Source organism: Neopelma chrysocephalum, unplaced genomic scaffold, assembly GCF_003984885.1.
Source record: "Neopelma chrysocephalum unplaced genomic scaffold, ASM398488v2 Primary Assembly neopelma1_124, whole genome shotgun sequence".
Lineage (NCBI taxonomy): Eukaryota > Metazoa > Chordata > Aves > Passeriformes > Pipridae > Neopelma > Neopelma chrysocephalum.
This window is the reverse complement of record NW_020897786.1, coordinates 86,579-105,680: the sequence shown is the minus strand read 5'-3', so window position 1 is coordinate 105,680 and position 19,102 is coordinate 86,579. Positions and strand designations below refer to the sequence as shown.

The 19,102-nt window shown below is 51.2% G+C and overlaps 1 protein-coding gene across 1 annotated transcript in view; it reads left to right on the top strand.

The window, feature by feature from the left end:
• The window catches only part of ALPK3 (alpha kinase 3), a 32,357-nt gene that overhangs the window by 11,910 nt on the left and 1,345 nt on the right, over positions 1-19,102 (top strand). Inside the window, 8 exon segments of the mRNA XM_027697924.1 lie at positions 1,200-1,321; positions 8,020-8,137; positions 9,385-10,405; positions 14,086-15,946; positions 16,836-16,983; positions 18,030-18,157; positions 18,423-18,458; positions 18,580-18,854. Coding sequence (XP_027553725.1) covers positions 1,200-1,321; positions 8,020-8,137; positions 9,385-10,405; positions 14,086-15,946; positions 16,836-16,983; positions 18,030-18,157; positions 18,423-18,458; positions 18,580-18,854 — 3,709 coding nt within the window.

Below are 19,102 nucleotides of genomic sequence, written 5' to 3'. Positions count from 1 at the left end.
GGTCCTCCTCATGGAGCCCCCACCACGTGCTCTGAGCCCTTCTGCTCGTGGTGGAGCTGTCTCAGGAGTGGTTTGGGGGTTTGTTCCACCCCTTGCATGTCTCTAGAAGCTGATCACTTGTTTAAGGAATGTCTTTCACTGCTAAAAATTATATAAATAGAGCTGCCAGCTACAGTTCTCTTGTAATATTTGCTGTTTCTGCCAAGATCCTTTTGCTTGAGACCATGGGGTCCCCTCTCCTACTGTAAACATGTAGTGTTTTAATTGCAGAGGGAAAAATTAAATAAGAAGTTCCTAGTTTCCAAGAGTCTCAGAGCATTATCTGAATGAAGACTCAAGTTGGAATTTAACAATTTCCCTTTATTTAAGAAAGCCCAGATCTTCTGGGGCCTCCCTTGGTGATGCTTTAGCAGGGTTGGCAGTGCTGGATGAATACAGTGATTTATTGCTCTCACTGAACAGTGCTGAAATATCTGGGAAATTCAAAGCCCACTTTGGAGCTTCACAGGTTGCACTGATTGGATAGTTCTGGCTATTTGGGTATCCCAGCCTAAACTTTGAGGTCAGTGCCTGAACTCAAGGAGTAGGGACTGTGAGTCCTACCTGCAGCAGTGAGAGGTTGGCAGGAAATGGATGCCAGCTTCCCAGCTAATTCCTGAGCTCAGAAAGCTGCCAGCCAGGCTCAGTCTCCCTCAGTGAGCTATCCCACAACTGCCAGCTTTTCTTAATTCTCAGACAGCTGCTGTGTTCTTGATATGTGTTCACTTGGCCTAAAATGACATAAGAATTCTTCAGAAATAAAGAAAAATCCCAGTGAACAGAACAGCACTTGAAACACTGACAGTTCAGAACTGGAAATTACTTTGTTAGGTCTGGCTCTGAGCTTGCTGACTGACCAAAGAGATGTTTTGTTGTAATAAAGAACTAAAATGGTTCTTGACATTCATTGCCCCAATAGCCGTAAAGGCTAAGACAAAGGGAATGTCTCCAAAATAACACTTTAAATTGCCAGTCATCTTAGGAGGGAGAAATCAGTCAAATGCTCTGACACTGGACTGGACTTATGAGCAAGTGTAGGGATGATGGGAGGGAAGAGGGCACGTACAACAAGAACACAGGCTGCTGAGATGAGACAGAAAGCAGACCCTTTGATTTTTCTGGTGCTTTGATCTCTAAGAAATGCTTCTTGAATCTTCCAGGAGCACCTTCTGCGCAATCATTTCTCAGCTGACGGAGGAAACACAGCCACTATTTGAAACCACTATCAAATCCCGTTCTGTGTCCGAGGACTCTGATGCTAAATTCACGTGCATAGTGACAGGTAACAGTGTCTTCAGTGAATAACCCGGTCCTGCCTCATCTGCTGGACTTGCGCTAGTTAAACTCTGCAGCAAGTGGTAACAAGGATAACAAGCCCACTGTTGTCAGACTGCTAAGTAGAGATTCGGCAATTGCATGATGATTTTAGCTTTAACTTAAGGGAGGGGGGAAACACCTGAGAGTGTAAAGAGGCAAAGGCATAAGCTAACATCTCAAACAAGGCAAACGAAAGGCCAGAAAATGGAATATGCTGGTTACTTCTTGGACCAGCTACATTTTATTGTCCTAATCTCGCTTCTTCTCTAATCCTGGACACCATAACTCAGGAATGTGCAGTTTTGAAGACTAAGGCTATTGTACTGGAGGCGACTCTTGTCTGTCTTTGCTGGCTGTAGATGGTTAGAGCATTTGTATCAGCGATAAACTTCTGTGTCTGTCAACATCTGAAATAAAAGCTGGTTTCTGCAAAATGAACCAAAATCTCCTTTTGGGCAGGAAGGGGTTAAGCCAAAAAAGAGGAGGAGGAGGGAGAGGCTGAAAAAGAGGACTGCTGCTAAGAAATTGTGGTGATGTGGCATGGCAGTGCATTGGTGTAGAGGCAAGGGGCTCCTTTGCTGATGAGATGTTGTTCTTTAAGTATTGATGCTCTAAAACCTCTGCTCTCTGTGGTATGTACCTGTTAACAACTCTGTGATCCTTCCTGACCTCGCTCATGTTAATTATTCTGGGACATGTTACTCAGTGAGAGACATTAAACAAGTCTGTAAATTTTAGAATTTACAGTGAGCCTCTTAGGCACAAAGACCAAGGATTTCCTAAGGAAATCTAGTTTGCCATTAGAAACATGCTGGAAGTAAGCTGTGCGCCAGGAAGCACAGCCTGAGCCCTCTGAGAGCTGCTGGCTTTGGATTCTTGGCTTTTCTTGCACAGCTTCCCTTGTTCTGCAGGTCTGACTTTCTGAACTTGCAGGGGTACAACTGATATATTGATGTTATTGAGGCTTAAATTCAGCAGACTCCCTCTTGCTCGAGGGCTGTGCTAAGGACATGCCTCCAAACCATGCTGTTTGGGGATTCATTAGAAGGGCTCTTCCCAGTTTAAGCTTTCTGAAAGCAAAAGTTTGACATATTGTGCAGTACCATGGAACTCACCATTCTGCAAGTGTCAGAGGTGGGAAAATGTTTAGATATGTTGGGAAATCCAGAGTAATAGTCCTGGCTTCCCTCACTGGCTTAAATCTTCACCAGCTGCACCTGGAAGTTGATGGGTCGCTCCAATGAACTCCATCTCTTTCTAGTGACTTGCACCAGGTGGAAAACTTGACCTGATACTGGCCTCATTTTCTAACCAAGTGAAGGAAATTTTCAATGAGTCTCTTCAGCATGTATCGTGGTATTTTTGTGCTTGGTAAAATAGGCTGGGGGATGTCTTTATGCACTTCAATTAATAAACCTGTGAAACTAGGAATTTTCATGGAAATGTTCTTAAAATCAGCCTGGACATATGGGCAACTCCTGCACGTGGTCCTATGGACTGCTTTAGGAGCTCAGGATCTCTTTGGGAAGGAGGGGCAGGAGATGGGAAGCTTACTCTTGACTGCAGAGTCTGGTCAGTAGCTCAGGTATCTCACCCTGCCATGATGTTTGCGTTCCACTGGGAGATGTTACTGGGAGAAAGGAAGTGGCAGTGGCATCCCTGGCCAGTGACCAGAGTGGAACCAGTTGAGTCCCAGCACTGTGGCTGGAGTCCAGGGACACTTTGGTGGAGGCAAAGGGCAGACAGTCAGCTGCTCCTGTTTTGACGCTCAAGACACAAATATGGATATGTGACCTACAATGATACCTTAATTTTTTTTTGCTGCTTCTTGACCAATAATGAGAGTTACAGGGGAGTCCCACATCAGGGAATACTTGGACTAGGACTGGGCATGTCCTAGGAAGGCAGAACGATGCAAATGTTTGAGGAGCCAATCTCCAGAATGGGCTGAGTGGTGCAGGCAAGGAAAAAGCAGGTCAGGCAGAGGTGAGTTCCTAATGCTCTCAGGAGGTGGCACAAACCCTCCTTTCCTGCTGTTGCCTAGTTCTGCCTGCTGCTGGTGTCCCTACTACATCTGATTTGATTGTTTTGGGTCAAATCCTGCATCAGTTATGACATGTTTTCTTTTTTTAGAAAAAATTAGTTCATCGTTTGTTCTCTGAGAGATGTGAAAAATGGAACATTTCCATTTACTTCAACCCATGTCTCTGCACCAAGTGTTTTCCTTGGTGCGTCTGTCTGGACTCTGGGACCTCGAGTGCCATCACAGATCCTTCCCAGTGAGTGGATATTGGGCTTCTCTCTTCAGAGTGGCTCTTAGTGGAGCTACAAGGATTTTCTAGCTTTTCAGTCATTTCTGCATAGTGTTGGCTGGGAAGGAGAGATGTTGGCTGATGAAATGGGGAGGCTTGGATGAGGTGCCTGGGTCTGTGGCTGCTTGTTAGGGAATGAGTCCAACCAGGAGAGATGATGGCTGGATCTAGCCAAGACCATCATCTGTCAGCGCCAGCCCATTGTTGTAGAGCTGCCTCTTCAGTGCTGTTTTGGCCCTCCTTAGGCAAGTTCAACCCCTGTGACCTGGCTTCCCAAATCATCAGCTCAGGGGCTCGAGCCCATCAGCGCCTCCATGGTTTTATTATGAGTACAGGGGGGAAAGGGCTCTGCCCATACCTTGGGGAAGAGCACTGGGGTAAGGTGAGTAGGCAGTCACAGACTTAGTGGATGAGGATTTTAATAAGGATAAAGGATCTCAACTTGTTGCATCCATGGCGGTCCTCTGAGGGAAGTATTTGAAGGATGAGAGTGAAGTGCTTGGATGAAGGATGTCTGGAGAAATGCATGAGGGGTTTGGAAGTGGGGTAGTGAGTACAAGAGCAGAGAGCAGGCTACTGAGAGATGAGGGTGTTTGGGTTTGGGGCAGCCAGGACAAGGGAAGGATGGAGAATGAGCACTGCTCACAGGCTGGTGCCATGGGGAGCTACTGCCCTTTGTAAGTATCTGTCCCTCCTGCCAGCATTGCTAGAAACTTTGTCTTCAGGTGCTGGGGAGGTTTAAATCCATGAAGCCAGAAAGAATGAGATCTTACCATTAATTTTATTCCCCAAACTGCCTGAAATTCCTACTCCACATAGCTTGTGTAGAGAAGAAACAGGAAACTGTGGTGATTATGTGTAATGGTTCTAAAATCTTACCACCTTCATTTCAGAAGACTTAACACTCCTCACTTTCCTGCCCCCAAAAATCAAAAGAAAAGTTACTTTAAACAGAGCTGCTCTGGGTGATTTTGGATAGATATATTAAGAACTGTTTTGGATAGATATTTTAAGAACTGTTTTGGATACGGTCACCAAAGCTTTGAAGACTTCTCAGATTTTAACAGCTTTCAGAAAGAGAATGTTTGATCTAAACCTGGCAATCTCCATGAAAAAAAACCCCTTGCTCTGAAAAGTCTCCTGGATCCTGTGATGGCTGGAGCAATGCTGCTGGAAGACACACTTCCCTAAAGGCTTTTGCTAGGCCGGAAGATGTGCAGGGGATGCCTGATCTCCCCGGAGCTCCCGGCACCGCTCCGTCTGCAGCAGCAGGGCTCGGGCTGGGGCAGGCAGGGAACGAGCAGCTGGCAAATCCCTCCCGGCACCATCTGCACGGGGGGTCTGCGGCAGTGGCAGATTTTTGAAGGACGAGTGCTGATTTATGCTCAGGGTGTCTCATGCTAAGGGCGGGCATCTGGTACCCTGCAGTATGGCAGTGCCCACCGATGGAGCCCTCGGCTCCACCCCGTGCTGTGGTTGCAGGGGATGTGCCAGGAGTGATGCCTGCCCTCTTTCCGCACCCCCCCACCCCCCACCCCCGCCCCCGAAGCGGGGGAATTCATTCACTCAGCAGCCGGAAGATGGATGCCTGCAGCGTCAGCAGCAGCTCCCCTCCCCATGCCAGGGAGCCCCGTCCCTGCACAGGCATCTCTCCATCCCCTGCTTGGCTCAGGTTACAGCCTCTGGGGAGGGATGGATGGTGTTTGGACAGGCAGCTGGGGCCACTGTCCCTATGTGGGAGGTGGGAAGCCTTTCAGCATCCCTCTGCCTGCAGACTTCTAGCCCGCACTTGCCTGCAGCTCCTCTTGGCTGCAGGGTGGGAGCGTGCAGTGGGAGCTGGTCCCTCCCTGCCTGCACTGGGCTGGCACGGCTGTAGCCCCTCGGAGGGAGCAGGTATCCTCAAGGACACAAGTGCTACAGGTCAAACGGAGTTGAGGCTTAGCAGGAGGAAAAGCCTTTCCTCGAGGCACTGCACAGTTATGGAAAGCACAGTTCTTTCCGGCAGATGTCAGCTGGGAATGGAAATCAGCTGCGGAGGCCACGGGGGGACATCACAGGGCTTCTCGGAAACGATCTGCTGGCAGTTCCCGGAATGAAGGGCTGGGCTGTGATAGCTGCCCGTCGGGTATTAGGAAAATCAACCCGCCAGCTCCCTGCGGTACAGACCGTGGGGGCCTCCCGAAGGACTTGCCTGTGGAACAGCCTTTGGGAAGGGTTGGATTGCTCTTGGCAAAATGTGAGCTTTGCATGGAAATTGGTTTTTTCATCACCCCTGGAGCAGAAAGAATCCATCACAGGCTCATTCAGCCCAAGGTCGTGCTGCCAAGTATAGCCAGTAGCTAATATTTTATGGAAAATGTAAGCAACAGTATCAATCCCTGATGATCCTGTCTCTGGGATACTCTCATGACTTTCTCCAGTTTCCAGTTTAGGGCTCATTTTCTTCAGCCACAGGTACCTGAGGGCTTTGCACATCTCTAGAAACTGGTTTGGGGGTGGTCAGAGCAGCAGCAAAAAGCAGGCTGTGGCAAGAGGTAAGGATGGAGAGCCATGCAGGAAGGGCTTTGGGAGAAAGTCATGGCTTGGCTTCCTGCGGAAGAGGAGGAACAAGGCACTACCCAACAGAAAGCCAAAGCTTCTGGTGGCAGCAGTGGGAGGGGAATGAGGCAGCAAAGCATGTGGGAGATGCAGGGGCAGTGAGGATGGAGAGAGGGAATGCTGGGGCAGTGCAGAGCAAAAGACCTCAGTGAGGGAGGAAAATAATAGAGTAAAATCCGATCTGTGGAGGTGTTTGGGCCATAGGAATGGCTGCTGCTCATGGGGGAGAGCAAGAAAGTAAAATTCCTCTGAGACTGTTTTCTCAGCCCTGTCTGGTCCCAGTGGGCTAAATCCCTTCAGAGGACCAGGGGCCAGAGGACACTGGGGAGCCCCACAAGCAAGAGATGTGGACAAGGAGCACTCCAGAAGGGCAGATTGGGGCAGAGAAACCAAAGCAGTACATGAGATTTGGCATACGCTGCTTTTCTGGAAAAAAGGCATTTTGGATTGGCCAAAACCTGGGTGAACTCCTGCTGATATGTCTCTGCTCCTAGACTTTCACTCCTGCTATAGGACCTTCATAGGAGCGGGAGTAAGCTGGGCTTAGGCATTGCTACGGGCTGCCAGCATCTCTGGCTGGTGCAAGGAGAAGGTTTGGGGTCCTGGTCGGCCTTGAAACCTGTGGGTTGGCAACTGGGAAGTATCCAGGATAGGTAGGGAGTGCCCTGTGTCTGCCCTGTCACTACTCCAGAGTCATTGAGTCTGGACACTTTGGATATTCCTGGAAAGCCCTGACTGGCCCCATGCCAGGGATGTCCATAGGAGCTGACCCCCCTTGCATTCTGGGGTGCTGGGGGCTGGTGGGGTGAGCCCTGGGGACTGGTGGAGGTGCTGGACTCCCTTCCTTTGGCCACAGGGAAAGCCAGCAGGGACATGTGCAGAAGATAAGCTTTGGGTGTCTGCCTTGGGGCTTTGAACAACTGCTGAGCATATTGACTATAGCTGAGACATGACGTGATCATTGAAACTTCCATCCTGTGTCTTGGGAGTCGGCTTCGCTGTGCCAAGAGCCCTGTGTGAAGTGCAGGAATTCATGCTGCCTGCTGGCTTGAGCAGTTTTTGCATGAAAACTTCTCTTACTCTGAGCTAGAGCTGTTGTGGGTGAGCGCTGAGGGCTGTGGCTAGCACTGGTCCATGTGGGACTCACATGCTGATCCAACACTGCTGCCAGTGGTGGGGAACGTGGCTGCGTGCCCAGCCTGCTGTCCAGCCAGTCACACACATCATGATGTCATTCTACTGAAAAGGCAGGTGACATCTGTTGTCAAGTGACATTTGTAGGACACTGAGCTGACTGTGATGCAATCAAGGTTGTTTCTGTTCAATGGAAAGTTTCAGATCAACTTACAGGCTGTGACACCATGTGAAATGCTGAGAGCTCCATGGAAGGGAGAGCTGTTCTCCAACCATAGCCTTGGTCTCATCAAAACATCCCTCTTCACATAAAAGTGACGGAATGCTCACCTTCTCCTCCTGGCCAGTGTTATAGGAGATGAGCGTGTGATCCACACTCCTCTGTTCAGGAATGAAGTGCTGGTATTTTTTTCTCAAAAATAGCCCTATTCCTAAGAGCGATAAAAGTCTGAGATAAGCCCATCAAGTTTCCGTTGTTTGTTTCTGCTGTGTGATTTAGGAATGTGGTGAGCCCAGAATAGCATCTGTCCTGGTCTGCTGGAGCGTTTTGGTTTGCTGCTGATACCAGGCTGGCTGTGCTCCTGGATGAAATGTTTCACACCCTCCATCTCCTCCCCAGGGTTCCCGCAGCCAGAGGTGACATGGTACAAGGATGATGAGGAGATGGATCGCTACTGTGGCTTACCCAAGTACGAGATATTCCGTCATGGAAATCGCCACACCCTGCAGCTGTACAAGTGAGTAAAGGAGCTGGAGAGGGGCTGGATTTGGTGGTGGAAGCTCTGAGTGTGTTCTCAATAGCTGGAGAAGCTGTCAGCAGTGATGTCCCCCCAGCACTTGTGCTGGCCCCTTCTGCTCCCCACTGCGAGTTCCTGGCTGTCCCTTCCCCTCCAGCTCTTCGCTCTGGTGACTCCCCGATCACACAAGTATGAGATCCATTACTACATCCAGGGATAGCTGCCATGCTGCAAGCAACAGGAAGGGCAGGATAAATCCTTCTCTCTGGAGCCTTCCAGTACTGAGCAATAGGGCTGGACAAAGGTGACCAACAGGAAGCACTGTCTGCCCCCAGGATGATGGTCCAGGGATTCAGGCAGGACAAGGACAGAAACAGTTCACAGGAGTGTCCTAAGCTACAGCCCTGTCCCAGAAGGGCCGTTCCTAGCTGTCACCATGGAAAGGGCTGCTTTGGCACTGATGAATGGAGGCAAGGCCCTCCTTTATCCAGCCCTGACTACCAGCTTCTTTTAACTTTAAGCGAGGACTGTATTTCTGAAGAGCCAGGCACACTGTATCTCCAGCAAGCAGGGACTTGTGACACCTCAAGTCCTGCAACTGGGGTGTCAGACAGGTGCAGCAGTGACAGAAAATGTAGAATCAGTGTTGCTGATGATCCTGTCATCCTTGTGCTTCTAGTCTGGGCTTTTCTGCTGCCCCAAGTGTGCTCCAGATTTCCGTCAGAGGCTGGCTCATCTCTCGCAGGAGCAGGGATCTCCAGGGGTCAGGTGTCCTCGAGGGGTGACAACAGGGATGGCAGGCACATGTTTGTGCTGCTGCCTGTGACGTGGGGTGGGAAGGCTTTGGTAAGGCAGTACAGTGGAGGAAGAACAGGATTGTCATGTAGGCTGTGAAGAGCTGAGAGGAGAAGGTTCTGCAGAGGAATGTGACCAAGGACAGTCGGGAAGCCTGGTGCTGCCTGTTCCTCCTCCATCACAGCCCTCTCTTACCAGAGTTACAAGCCAGGGTGGAGCTCGGCACAGATTTAACATCAAACCTCCTTGCCTGTTAGTACTGAGAGAGCGCAGAGCCGGGGAGGGAGACCAGCCCCAGGCCTCCACACATTCTGTGGGCATCTCATGGGCCACATCTTCATTTTCTGGCCTCCCTGGAGCAAGAAGTGGGAGAGCAGGCAGGGAATGCCTGTGTGCCCAGTGGGAATCCTGGGGAGGATGGGTAGGTCTCATGCACAGCTTTTGGTTTCCAGGTGCCGAGAAGAAGATGCAGGCATTTACCAGGCCTCAGCTAGAAATACCAAAGGCATCGTGTCCTGCTCTGGTGTGCTGGAAGTGGGAACCATGACGGAATTCAAAATCCATCAGAAATGGTTTGACAAAATAAAGAGAAAAGCTGAAGAAAAGCTGCAAGAGATAGAACAGGGCAAGAAACGAGGAAAAGAAAATGTGGAGGTGGAGAAGTTGCAGGGAATGAGCCCCGAAAGGCTCCAGAGGAAGCGGAGGCTGGCTAGGGATCAGAATCTCCAGTCAGGAGACTCTTCATGGGAGAAGGAAGATGCAGCGAAAGTGCACGTCGCGGATTCGCAGTCCAGGTTACACAAGGATATTGCTGAGACACAGGAGCAGCCAGTCAGTGCAGTGATGGGCTTCTCAAACAAACTGGTAGCACCTCTGAAAGCAGAGGTGACAACCAATGGAGATGCCACTTTGGAGACTGGGGAGGAGAACGGGAACAGCTTTCTCACGTATATCTATGAGACAGTGGAGGACCTGGCGGCTAAGCCAGGGGCAAAAGACTCTGCAGCTAAAAAGAAAAAGAAGGTGGGGGCTCCTTCAGCAGCAACGCAGGAAGCTTCCAAGCGAGAAGAAAGTGGGAGAGACAGGGCCAATCCTTCCTCAAATCCCAGGTTTGCCCCTCCTGTCCCCTTACGTAGAAATGCACGTTTGAGAGCGGCAAAGGATCAAGAAGTGGAAACCAGTCTAAAAGGCAAAGAGCCTGAGAAAGCTGTGAATCAGGACACTAAAACCAGTGATAACGTGTACTTCTCATTAAAGGACATGTATTTTGATAAGCAGGTGAAGCCAACAGCAGGGAAGGAGGAGGTGGGAGCCAAGGACGAGGCCAGGAGCGAGACTGCCCTGCGGCCGGTGGCCATCAGCAGACAGACAGAGGATGCTCCATTGTCCTCTGAGGTGTCAGAGGCAGGACCTGTGCTGTCCGAGGGACAGAGAGGCCAACACCAAGCACAGAAGTTGGAGGGAAACAAAAAGGTAACTAGGAGAGAGAGCAGCCAACGCAGGGGTGGCAACAAGAAAGTACCTTGTGCTGCAGGGTTGTGCTGTGGCACCATGTGTGGGAGGCTGCAAGTGCCCCATGGGATCTGCTGCCGAGGCTCCACAGCTCTCCACTGGTGGAAGCACCCAGGGAAAGGGCCTTCTGGACTTCGTGTGCCCGGAGAGCAGAGCTTCCACCCCATCTCCAAACAAATGTCAGCTGAGGTGGTGAGAGATGTAAGCCGGGGCCATGCGAGCAGCTGGTCTCCGGGTGGCCTGGGGTGGCTGTGAGCTCTCCAGTTTAATCGGCAGCCTGACCTCATGCAAAATGTTTTCAGATCAGTTCAGCAGGCAGCACTGAATGGCTATTTATAGCTGGGGGTGGGGGCCTTGTGCATAGACAGATGAGGCCAATGGCATCTGTTCAGTTTAACAAGGGAACCGGAGCTTCAGCGGAGTTAACGAGCCCCCCCATGCAAATGAGCACAGTGTGCCAGGTACACCACATGAGCTGCGCTGCAGGGACTCAAGGTTTGTTTACAGTGCAACATGTATACAGTAGGTCTGGACTGGGTTTTTGGCTCTTCCCTGTTGGAAAAACTCTGTTGGGAGACTTATTGTGGTGGTGATGAAGCGCCAGAGCACAGCACCTGCTCCTGACCCTCAGCGCATCTTTTAGTCAACTGCTATTTTTGTCATTTAACCTGAAGTATTTTCCATGAAAATATTAGACTGGAACCTACCAGACTATTTTTCACCTTTTTTTCTTTAATGATCCCTTCTGTGGTAAAAGGTTCTCGTAGTCCAATTTGCTACCAGGATCTGGAGTTTGGGCTGTGGTAGGTACACACTTTTGGTACGGACAAGACTTCAGGTGCAGCACCTCTCCCTTGGTAGGTAATGCACATACTTCAGGATGTGGAAACATCCATGATACAGAAAGTGGGATTGCTGGGTGCCTCAGTGGAAAAAAAGCCCAATCCTTTTTTCCTCATTTAGATTTCTTTAGCCACAGATAGGAGAAGCTTTGCTGGTAAGAACCTGCTGTGTTATGCAGTGACCATCTCTGTTCTGGCCTTGCCACTGCACAGCACCCTGAATCCATCTCCAACCTGACCCACAGCATCACATATTGCTGCAGAAATTATTGCTGTGTAGGCCAGCCCGTGGCAAATCCATTTTTCCCCCCTCTCTGCTCTCTTTTACACCCCTTGCTCTCAAAGAGGGTGGAAGATGTTGGAGTGCAGCAGCCAGGCTTGGGCTGTCATCCCTGAGCTTTTGACATGCATCGCGGTATTTTTCTCTTCAAAATCCCACTCACAGAGGGAAACCTGTGACTTGTCAGCTGGTGTGCCTTTGAGGAGACAAAAGGGGATGCTCTTGATTTGAATTTGAATCCTTCAGCTCCTTGGTGCTGTGGGGGCAAGTCCTCAAGCTTTTGTGAGACCAAATAAGCTGTTTTAAAGCCCTTTAAGGCTGATTCCAGGCATGTTTGAGGATATTTTTACTCCTCAGGACACGGGGGTTACTTGTCTTTTTCTCTTTTATTCTTTTATCAAACAAGACAAGGTCGTAACATGGGTATTATCCTGGCCTGGGGACCTAACTGGCCCTCATGCTCAGGACTTCTCTTTTGAGCTGGATTTGACTGTAGCAAAATGCCAGATCCTACGGTCTGAAGCCAGTTTTTGAGCATCCTCCTCCGTAAGAGCCGAGAAGAAACTGGATTTGCATGATGATTACTCTTGCTCAAATTTTGAACTGATGATTTTATTATATTTCTTGTATATGGCCCTAGTTTTGAGTGAATTATAATTACTTAAAGACAGATGCTTTCCTGAAAAGCTCCCAGAAAGCTTTTCTGACTGAGCTTTAGCTCGTGCACTGGTAATAAGCAAATTCCCCACAAGCCCTGAGCCCTCTTCAGCCAAAGAGTTGTCCCCATTGACCAGCACCACTGTACAGAGCCACCACTGTGCATCCACCTGTGAACCAGCAGCCCTGACCCACCTGGAGCCCCCCTGGTTCAGCCTCAGAGTGGAGGGACCAGGGCTGACCCCTCCTTTAGATTGGGCTGTTCCCATCCCCATCCCTTTCTGTGTCATGGAGGGTCAAATACTCTGGTGAGAGTCAGAGGGGTTTCACTGCATGAGTTGTGTCAGTCTCTTAAAATCAAACCTTTTAAGCCTGAGCGCTGGACTGCTCTGTGTTGTGACACAGCCCTCTGAGGCAGAATAGGGATATGACTCCAAGGGAACAGCAGCAGGGATGTGTGGCATCTGGGGGTGCCTTGTGCAACCCTGAGAACTGGAGCCTCATTTCTACACATCCTGAGTGTGGAGACTTGAATTTTGTGGGCAGGAGTGGCCCCTAATGGTGCTCGTCCCAGCCCAGCCCTCCGGTACTCACTTCATCCTAACAGTCGAAGATGGACTTTGGACAAAGGCCTGGAGTGACAGGACAAGGGGGAATGGCTTCACACTGACAGAGGGCAAGGTTAGATGGGATATTCGTAAGGAATTGTTGGCTAAGAGGGTGGTAAGGCCCTGGCCCAGGTTGCCCAGAAATGCTATGGCTGCCCATCCCTGGAAGTGTTCAAGGTTGGGTTGGATGGGGTTTGGAGCAACTTGCTCTAATGGAAGGTGTCCCTGCCCATGGCAGAGGGTTGGAATGACGCGATCTTTAAGGTCCCTTCCAACCCAAACCATTCTATGATTCTACAAATTCCTCTGGGAAGGGCTTGTTGAGAGACTGGTGCTACCTTTCCTCTTTTTCCCAAGCTGTCAAACGAAGCAGAGGCAGCACAAAATAGAAGGTCCAAGTGCTACAGCCCTCCTTTGCCACAGCCTCCATTTGGGAGGCTTAAAGCTCAAGTCAGGGACCTCAGGAGAAAATCCTTAGCAGCAGATCCTTGGGGACCTGTTGTGTGTGTGCCCTGTCCCCATGCAATTGTTCTAGTGTTGCTCACAGAGCATCAGCCAGGCAGGGCAGTGTATCTCTGCCTTCCCTACAGAAATAGATGGTGCCCCTTGGCTGGAGGATCTCAGCAGATCTCCTCAGGACAGAGCTCAGCTGTCGCAGCAGGCAGCTCCCTGACAGTGTCTGCTGGTGTGTAGCTGCGGTCGGAAACTTCGGAGCTTCCCAAATGTCAGAGGAACAGAGCGGTTGGGCAGTGCTGATAACGTCATGGTGTACAGTTTCTCTATAAATCACTTGGGCAGCCTCATCCAGATAGTGTGTGACATCCCCATCGCCCCATCTTGGAGTGGAGATAGGGGAGCACCAAATATTTAACAACACCAAGGGAATTACACAAGGTCTCGGCAGTGGCTGGGGAAAGGGGAAAAGTTTTGCTCTTGGGAAGGTGCTGAATCAGAGAAGGTTGGATTAGAAGCCACTGAATGATTTAGAGAGGCAGATCTCCTGCCTTTCTGTGCACAGCAAAGGCATTGAAAGGCAGAAGGGTTGGAGCTGATGAAAAGAAAACACATTTTGTGCAGCAGGTGGGACCCCCTCCTGTGGGATGATGGCAAAGCCAGGAGACCCTGGATGGGTATCAGTGGTATCAGGTTCAGAAATTAGGCAGTGCCATATGGTACAGGTGGACCACAAGTATGACTGAGCAGACCTATGCAGTAAAATTATGCTAATTTTCTTTTTTTTTTTTTTTTTACTAGATTGCAGCAACAGTGGGACAGTCTCCTGATGATCTAAAACACCCAGTGTCTTGTCCAACCACAGAGTCTGGTCAGCAAGCCAGTAAGTTAGAGGAGGTCAGAAAGGACGTGCCTGTCTGCCAGGAAGCCAGGGGGGCTGTGAAAATGACAAATCCTCGGCTGAGGCCTCAGGAGCCACCAAAGCCAACAGCACCTTCTCCAGACCACGTACAGTCCAGCAAGGAGCACCCACCCCCCAGGAAACAGGCAGAAAGACATTCCCGTGCTCTTGAGGGCAGAGAGACTCAGCAAGGACTGTTAAATCAAGAGAACAAAAGCCAAGGCAGAGAAGAGCCATTGCTAAAAAATTTGAGTCCTCCAAAGGATAAAACTGGAGAAAACACTGGAGAAAATGTTTCTCGTGAGCAAATCCCGCATCAGACAGTCAAGGATGGGAAAAGCAAAGAGGCAGGAGCAGAGCTGTCTGGGAGCCATCCTGGTGTGAGGACAGGAGGGAGTGGTGAAGCAGAGCCATGTCCTGGGGCTGGGCACAGGGAGGCAGGAGGGACAATTTTGGGGCAGCAGGACACTGAAACAGCAGCTCCTCCGTCAGTTCCACTTGCCAAGGAAAAGCTGCTTCCTGCTCCTGCAGCAGAGCCGTCGGTGGCTCAGGAGGCACTGCTGACAGCTCATGGAGCCCCAGGGATGGAGGCCACCACAGGAGAGGTCCCATCTGGAGCCCAGCTGCTTCCTCCTGTGAGGGGAGAAACGGAAACCACAAAGACAGATGGATCTGCCCCGCAAGAGACGTTTTCAGCCAGCCTGTTAGGAGAGGAGAATGCCAAACCAGTGCCCGTGGGACCTCAGGAGAGGGAAGGAGGAGAGCAGACAGCCACAGCTCCATGCCAGGGACCAGCAGCACCTCCAGGGACTTTTGAAGGAGGTGCTGAGGTCCAGCCACAGGTACCGCTGGTCCTGCCTGGCCCCGAGAGATGTCAGGAGATGTCTTTGGAGGAGAAAATGCAGCACAAAAACCTGGTTTCCTCCTTAAAGAACTACCTGCTGCTGCTTCTAAAAATGTCAGATAGCAGTAAGGATGCCACGAAAGGAGACACTGACGCTGGGGACAAGGAGCAGCCAGATGCAGGGGAAGGCATGATGCCAGAGATAGGCATTGCTGGGCTGAGCCCTCGCACCTCAAGGAGAGTTTTGGAAAAGGTACAAAACAACCAGCTCTTCCAGACAGCAGAGAACTTGCCTCTGACCCCCAGGACATCCAGGCGGATCACAGGCATGATCAACGAGGAATTTGTCACCAGCCAGGAGATGCTGGCTTGCAGGCCTGTGCCACCAAAGAAACGCACCTGGGTTGCCCCCAAGGCCGAGGGGCCGCCCCTGCTCTCTGTGCCCTCCATTGTGGTGGGCAGCATGTCAGCATCAGGAGCAGGGCAGCCTCCTCAGTCTTCTGATTTGCCTCCAGTGAGCTCTGAAGAGAGTCCTGGTGACCCTCTGGCAGTGCTACCTTGTGCCACACCAGAAGAGCTCGCTTTGGGAGCCCGGCGCAAAATATACCTGCCAAAACCCAAACAGGTGGGGGAGGAAGAGGAGGCAACCCTGGAGAGCCCGGGACACATGAGAAGTCCCACTGTTTCACCACAGCAATCCAGGAAGAACATACCCCTGTTGCATTCTCCTGCCCTGGCTCCATCCTCTCCCACAGAGCAGTGCTCGCCAACCCTCACGAGGAAAATGGCCACGTTGGAGGTTCCTAAGCTGTACGAGGAGCCTGCAGGTGACACCAGTGGTGACCACGAGGTCTTTGGAGATGCTAAGCCAGAAGCACAGCCAGCAGAGTCCCAGAAAGCAAATAACCCATTTAAAGGTGAGGGAGGAGCTAATCCCCATGAACCGTGTTCTGTTGTTGCCTGCAAAGGGAGCTGGTGATAGTGAGTTGGGGCCACATGAGTTCTCTGCACTTGCAGGGTTTTCAGCATTGTCCTTTGGCTGTGTGAAAGCCAAAAGTCTCCCCCAAGACTTCTGCCCAGTGCAGGGAGGGTGGAGGAATGCAAGAGGCAGCAGCACTGAGACTGGCTGTCTCCACAACCTGGACTTCCCTGGTCCAAAGGATCATAGAAGCCTCTTATTGTTGGTCTCCATGTTCTGGTCCTCACCAAACCTGATGCTAGTTGGGGATCCTGAGCAACCTGGTCTAGTGGGAAGTGTCCCTGCTCGTGGCAAGAGGGTTGGAACAAGATGGTCTTTAAGGTGCCTTTGAATCCAAACCATGATTCTGATTCAGTGGGCATCGGCGAGGTGCACACTCCTCTTCAATATCCATGGTCAATGCTAATTTGATCCCTCATGGCACTGAATTAGAAAAGGCATAATCCTGGGGTTGAAGGAGATGATGCCCTCACAGGAAGCAGCACTCTTGCAAAGTAAGAATAACCTTAATAAATCCCCACTTCAGTAGATGAATGTTTCCTCCAACATTCCACAGTGTTTTCGGCATTCTGTCTGATCAAGCCCCACTGGGTATTGCAGTGCTGCACTGTTGAATGAATTTGTTCCACTTCTATCCTACCTTATTTATCCAAGCGGAGTTCCGAGACCTTCCCTGGGAGGGCAATGTTCTACCAGGCTGTGCTGACATATGTGTGATACCCAACACCAAAGCCCTGAGCAGCAGCATTGGGGTAGGCTGGCCTGTCCCTGGAGCTGCAGCCAGCACTCTGTGTCTCACCATCCATCTCTTTACACCCTGTCCTTAGTTCCACAGGTGGTCCGTAAGATCAGGGCAGAACAATTTTCCGATGCATCAGGAAACCTGAAACTTTGGTGCCAGTTCTTCAATATATTGAGTGATTCTAAGCTGATATGGTACAAGGACGAGATCCCTGTAGCTGAAGCCCAAAGGAGGTAACTTGCCAGCTCTGCATCGTCGTAGTCCTTGTGTGTCACCTGCTAAATCCAGCTTCTTGCCTTGACTGGGGTGTGAAAGTGCCCCTCTGTTAAGGCTGCATGGGAAGCTCAGTGCGTGGCATGGTACGTTGTGAACTTCATCTTCTCAGGGCCCTTGGAGGGAAAGATCGCCCAGATGGGGAATTGCTGCCAAATTTGTCCTATTGATGCTCCATCTGGAGTGTGTGCTTTGAGTATCCAGACCTTGGGAAGCCAGGGAAGGTATTGTGCCCATCACAGTAACTGAAAGGTGGATGCAAACTGCAAAACTGTGACCCCAAATGATCCATGTGAGGGTGGCAGCAGTGCTGGGAGGGTGTTCGATGCAATCACTGCTGGCAAAAGCAGCTCTGGCCGTGCCCTCTTTATCCCTTGGTATTGCCATTGCGCAGGGACATCTGGGTGGCTGGATGTATCCTGGATGCTCCTTTGGGTGCACTATGGAGAGCAAGTTGTTCTCAAGCCCAGAGGATTTGTGTAGGAACATCATGTGCATCAGTTAGGATTTGCCTTTGAGCGTTGCTTGAGCTGCCTTTATAATGAGCAGGCAGAAAGAGGTGATTCTGGGGCAGAAATGCTCTTTTGTGGCAGATCTTTGAGCTGGGGCAGATGGACCAGGAGTGGCCATTGCCTTCTAGTGGACCAGAGCAGAGCCTGCTCAGCCAGCAGGTCTCAGGATGAGGGTCCCAACTCTTACTTCTGCAAAGCCTTGACCCAGCCTCACTCAGAGGCAAGTACCTTTATGTCTGTAGCCCAATCCTGGCCAGATTTTGCAGGGCTTGCCTGGAGGAGGAGCATCTCTGTGAGCACAAAGCACAGGGCAGGACTCCTGGTGCCATGACGTGCCAGGGGAGCAGCTGGGATGCCCTTGGGCTGGCTTTCTTTGTAGCCCTCTTCCAGCCTCCTGAGGGCAGCATGGTGCTCACCCACAGCGCCTGTCACAGGGCTCCTGTGTGCCCCCACAAACCATACGGGGCTGAGGCCATGCTTCATTTTTTTCCCAGTGCTGGCGACGAGGGCCAGGCAGCCCTGGCTGTTGTGCAGGCGTCCCAGAAGGACTGCGGGGTCTACCGGTGCGTGATCAGCAACGAGTACGGCACCGACTCCACCGATTTCCTGCTCAGCCCAGAAGGTGAGGAGTCCTCAGCAGCCTCTCCCATCTGCCTGGCTGTGCCATGGGGTGGTGTGGCCAACTGTGGAGAGGGCTTGGTGCCAGGCTGTGGTGGGGGAGCCTTGCACATCCCGTAACACCACCTCTGTGAGGGGCATCTGCCTCTGTGTACTAATTTATGAGTGATTCCCACCATCCTACTTGCCATCCCTAGTCGTGCAAGTGCATGGGGCAGGGTGGGATCCTGTCAGGACCTTGACACCTCTTTGCTTTCTGTCTCCTCTAGTGTTGTCAGGATTTAGCCTGCGGGAAGAGATTGAAGGTAAGGGCCATATGTGATGAGCTGTGACCGCTGCCCCTCGCTGTGCGGGGGACGGGCAGCTCCGTGGAAGGGGCAGGACGTGCCCACGTTGTCCCCACTCACCAGCACTTCCCCCCAGCAGTTGGAGAGGAGATCGAGATGACGCCCATGGTGTTTGCAAAGGGTTTGGCTGACGCAGGCTACTGGGGGGATAAGCTCTTCGGGCGCGTGGTGAGCGAGGACATGGAAGTGGGCGCTGGTTTCCTGCGCAAAGCCTGCCGTGCCAGAGCCATCTATGGCCTGGAGCCCATCTTTGAGTCTGGCCACACCTGTGTCATCAAAGTGCACAATTTCATTGTCTTTGGGACCAAGAATGAGAACAGCCTCATCGAGAAGAACTACGATATCACCATCCAGGTGGGCATCCTTGTGGGGCACCATCCACCTGTCTCCCCTCCACCCTCCCCATCTGTGTAGGTTGGTCCCCAAACAGTCCCCAACTCTGTGCCCACTTTTGCTATTTCCTTCCACTTTCGGAATGCTCTGAAGAGCAGTGGTCTGGTCGTGTCCTTGTCATTCTTGGCTTCAGCTCTTCTCTCTGAGCAACACAGAGCTGCTTGGAACCTTCCCATCACTTGTCCTTTGAACCACCAGGACAGGGAAAC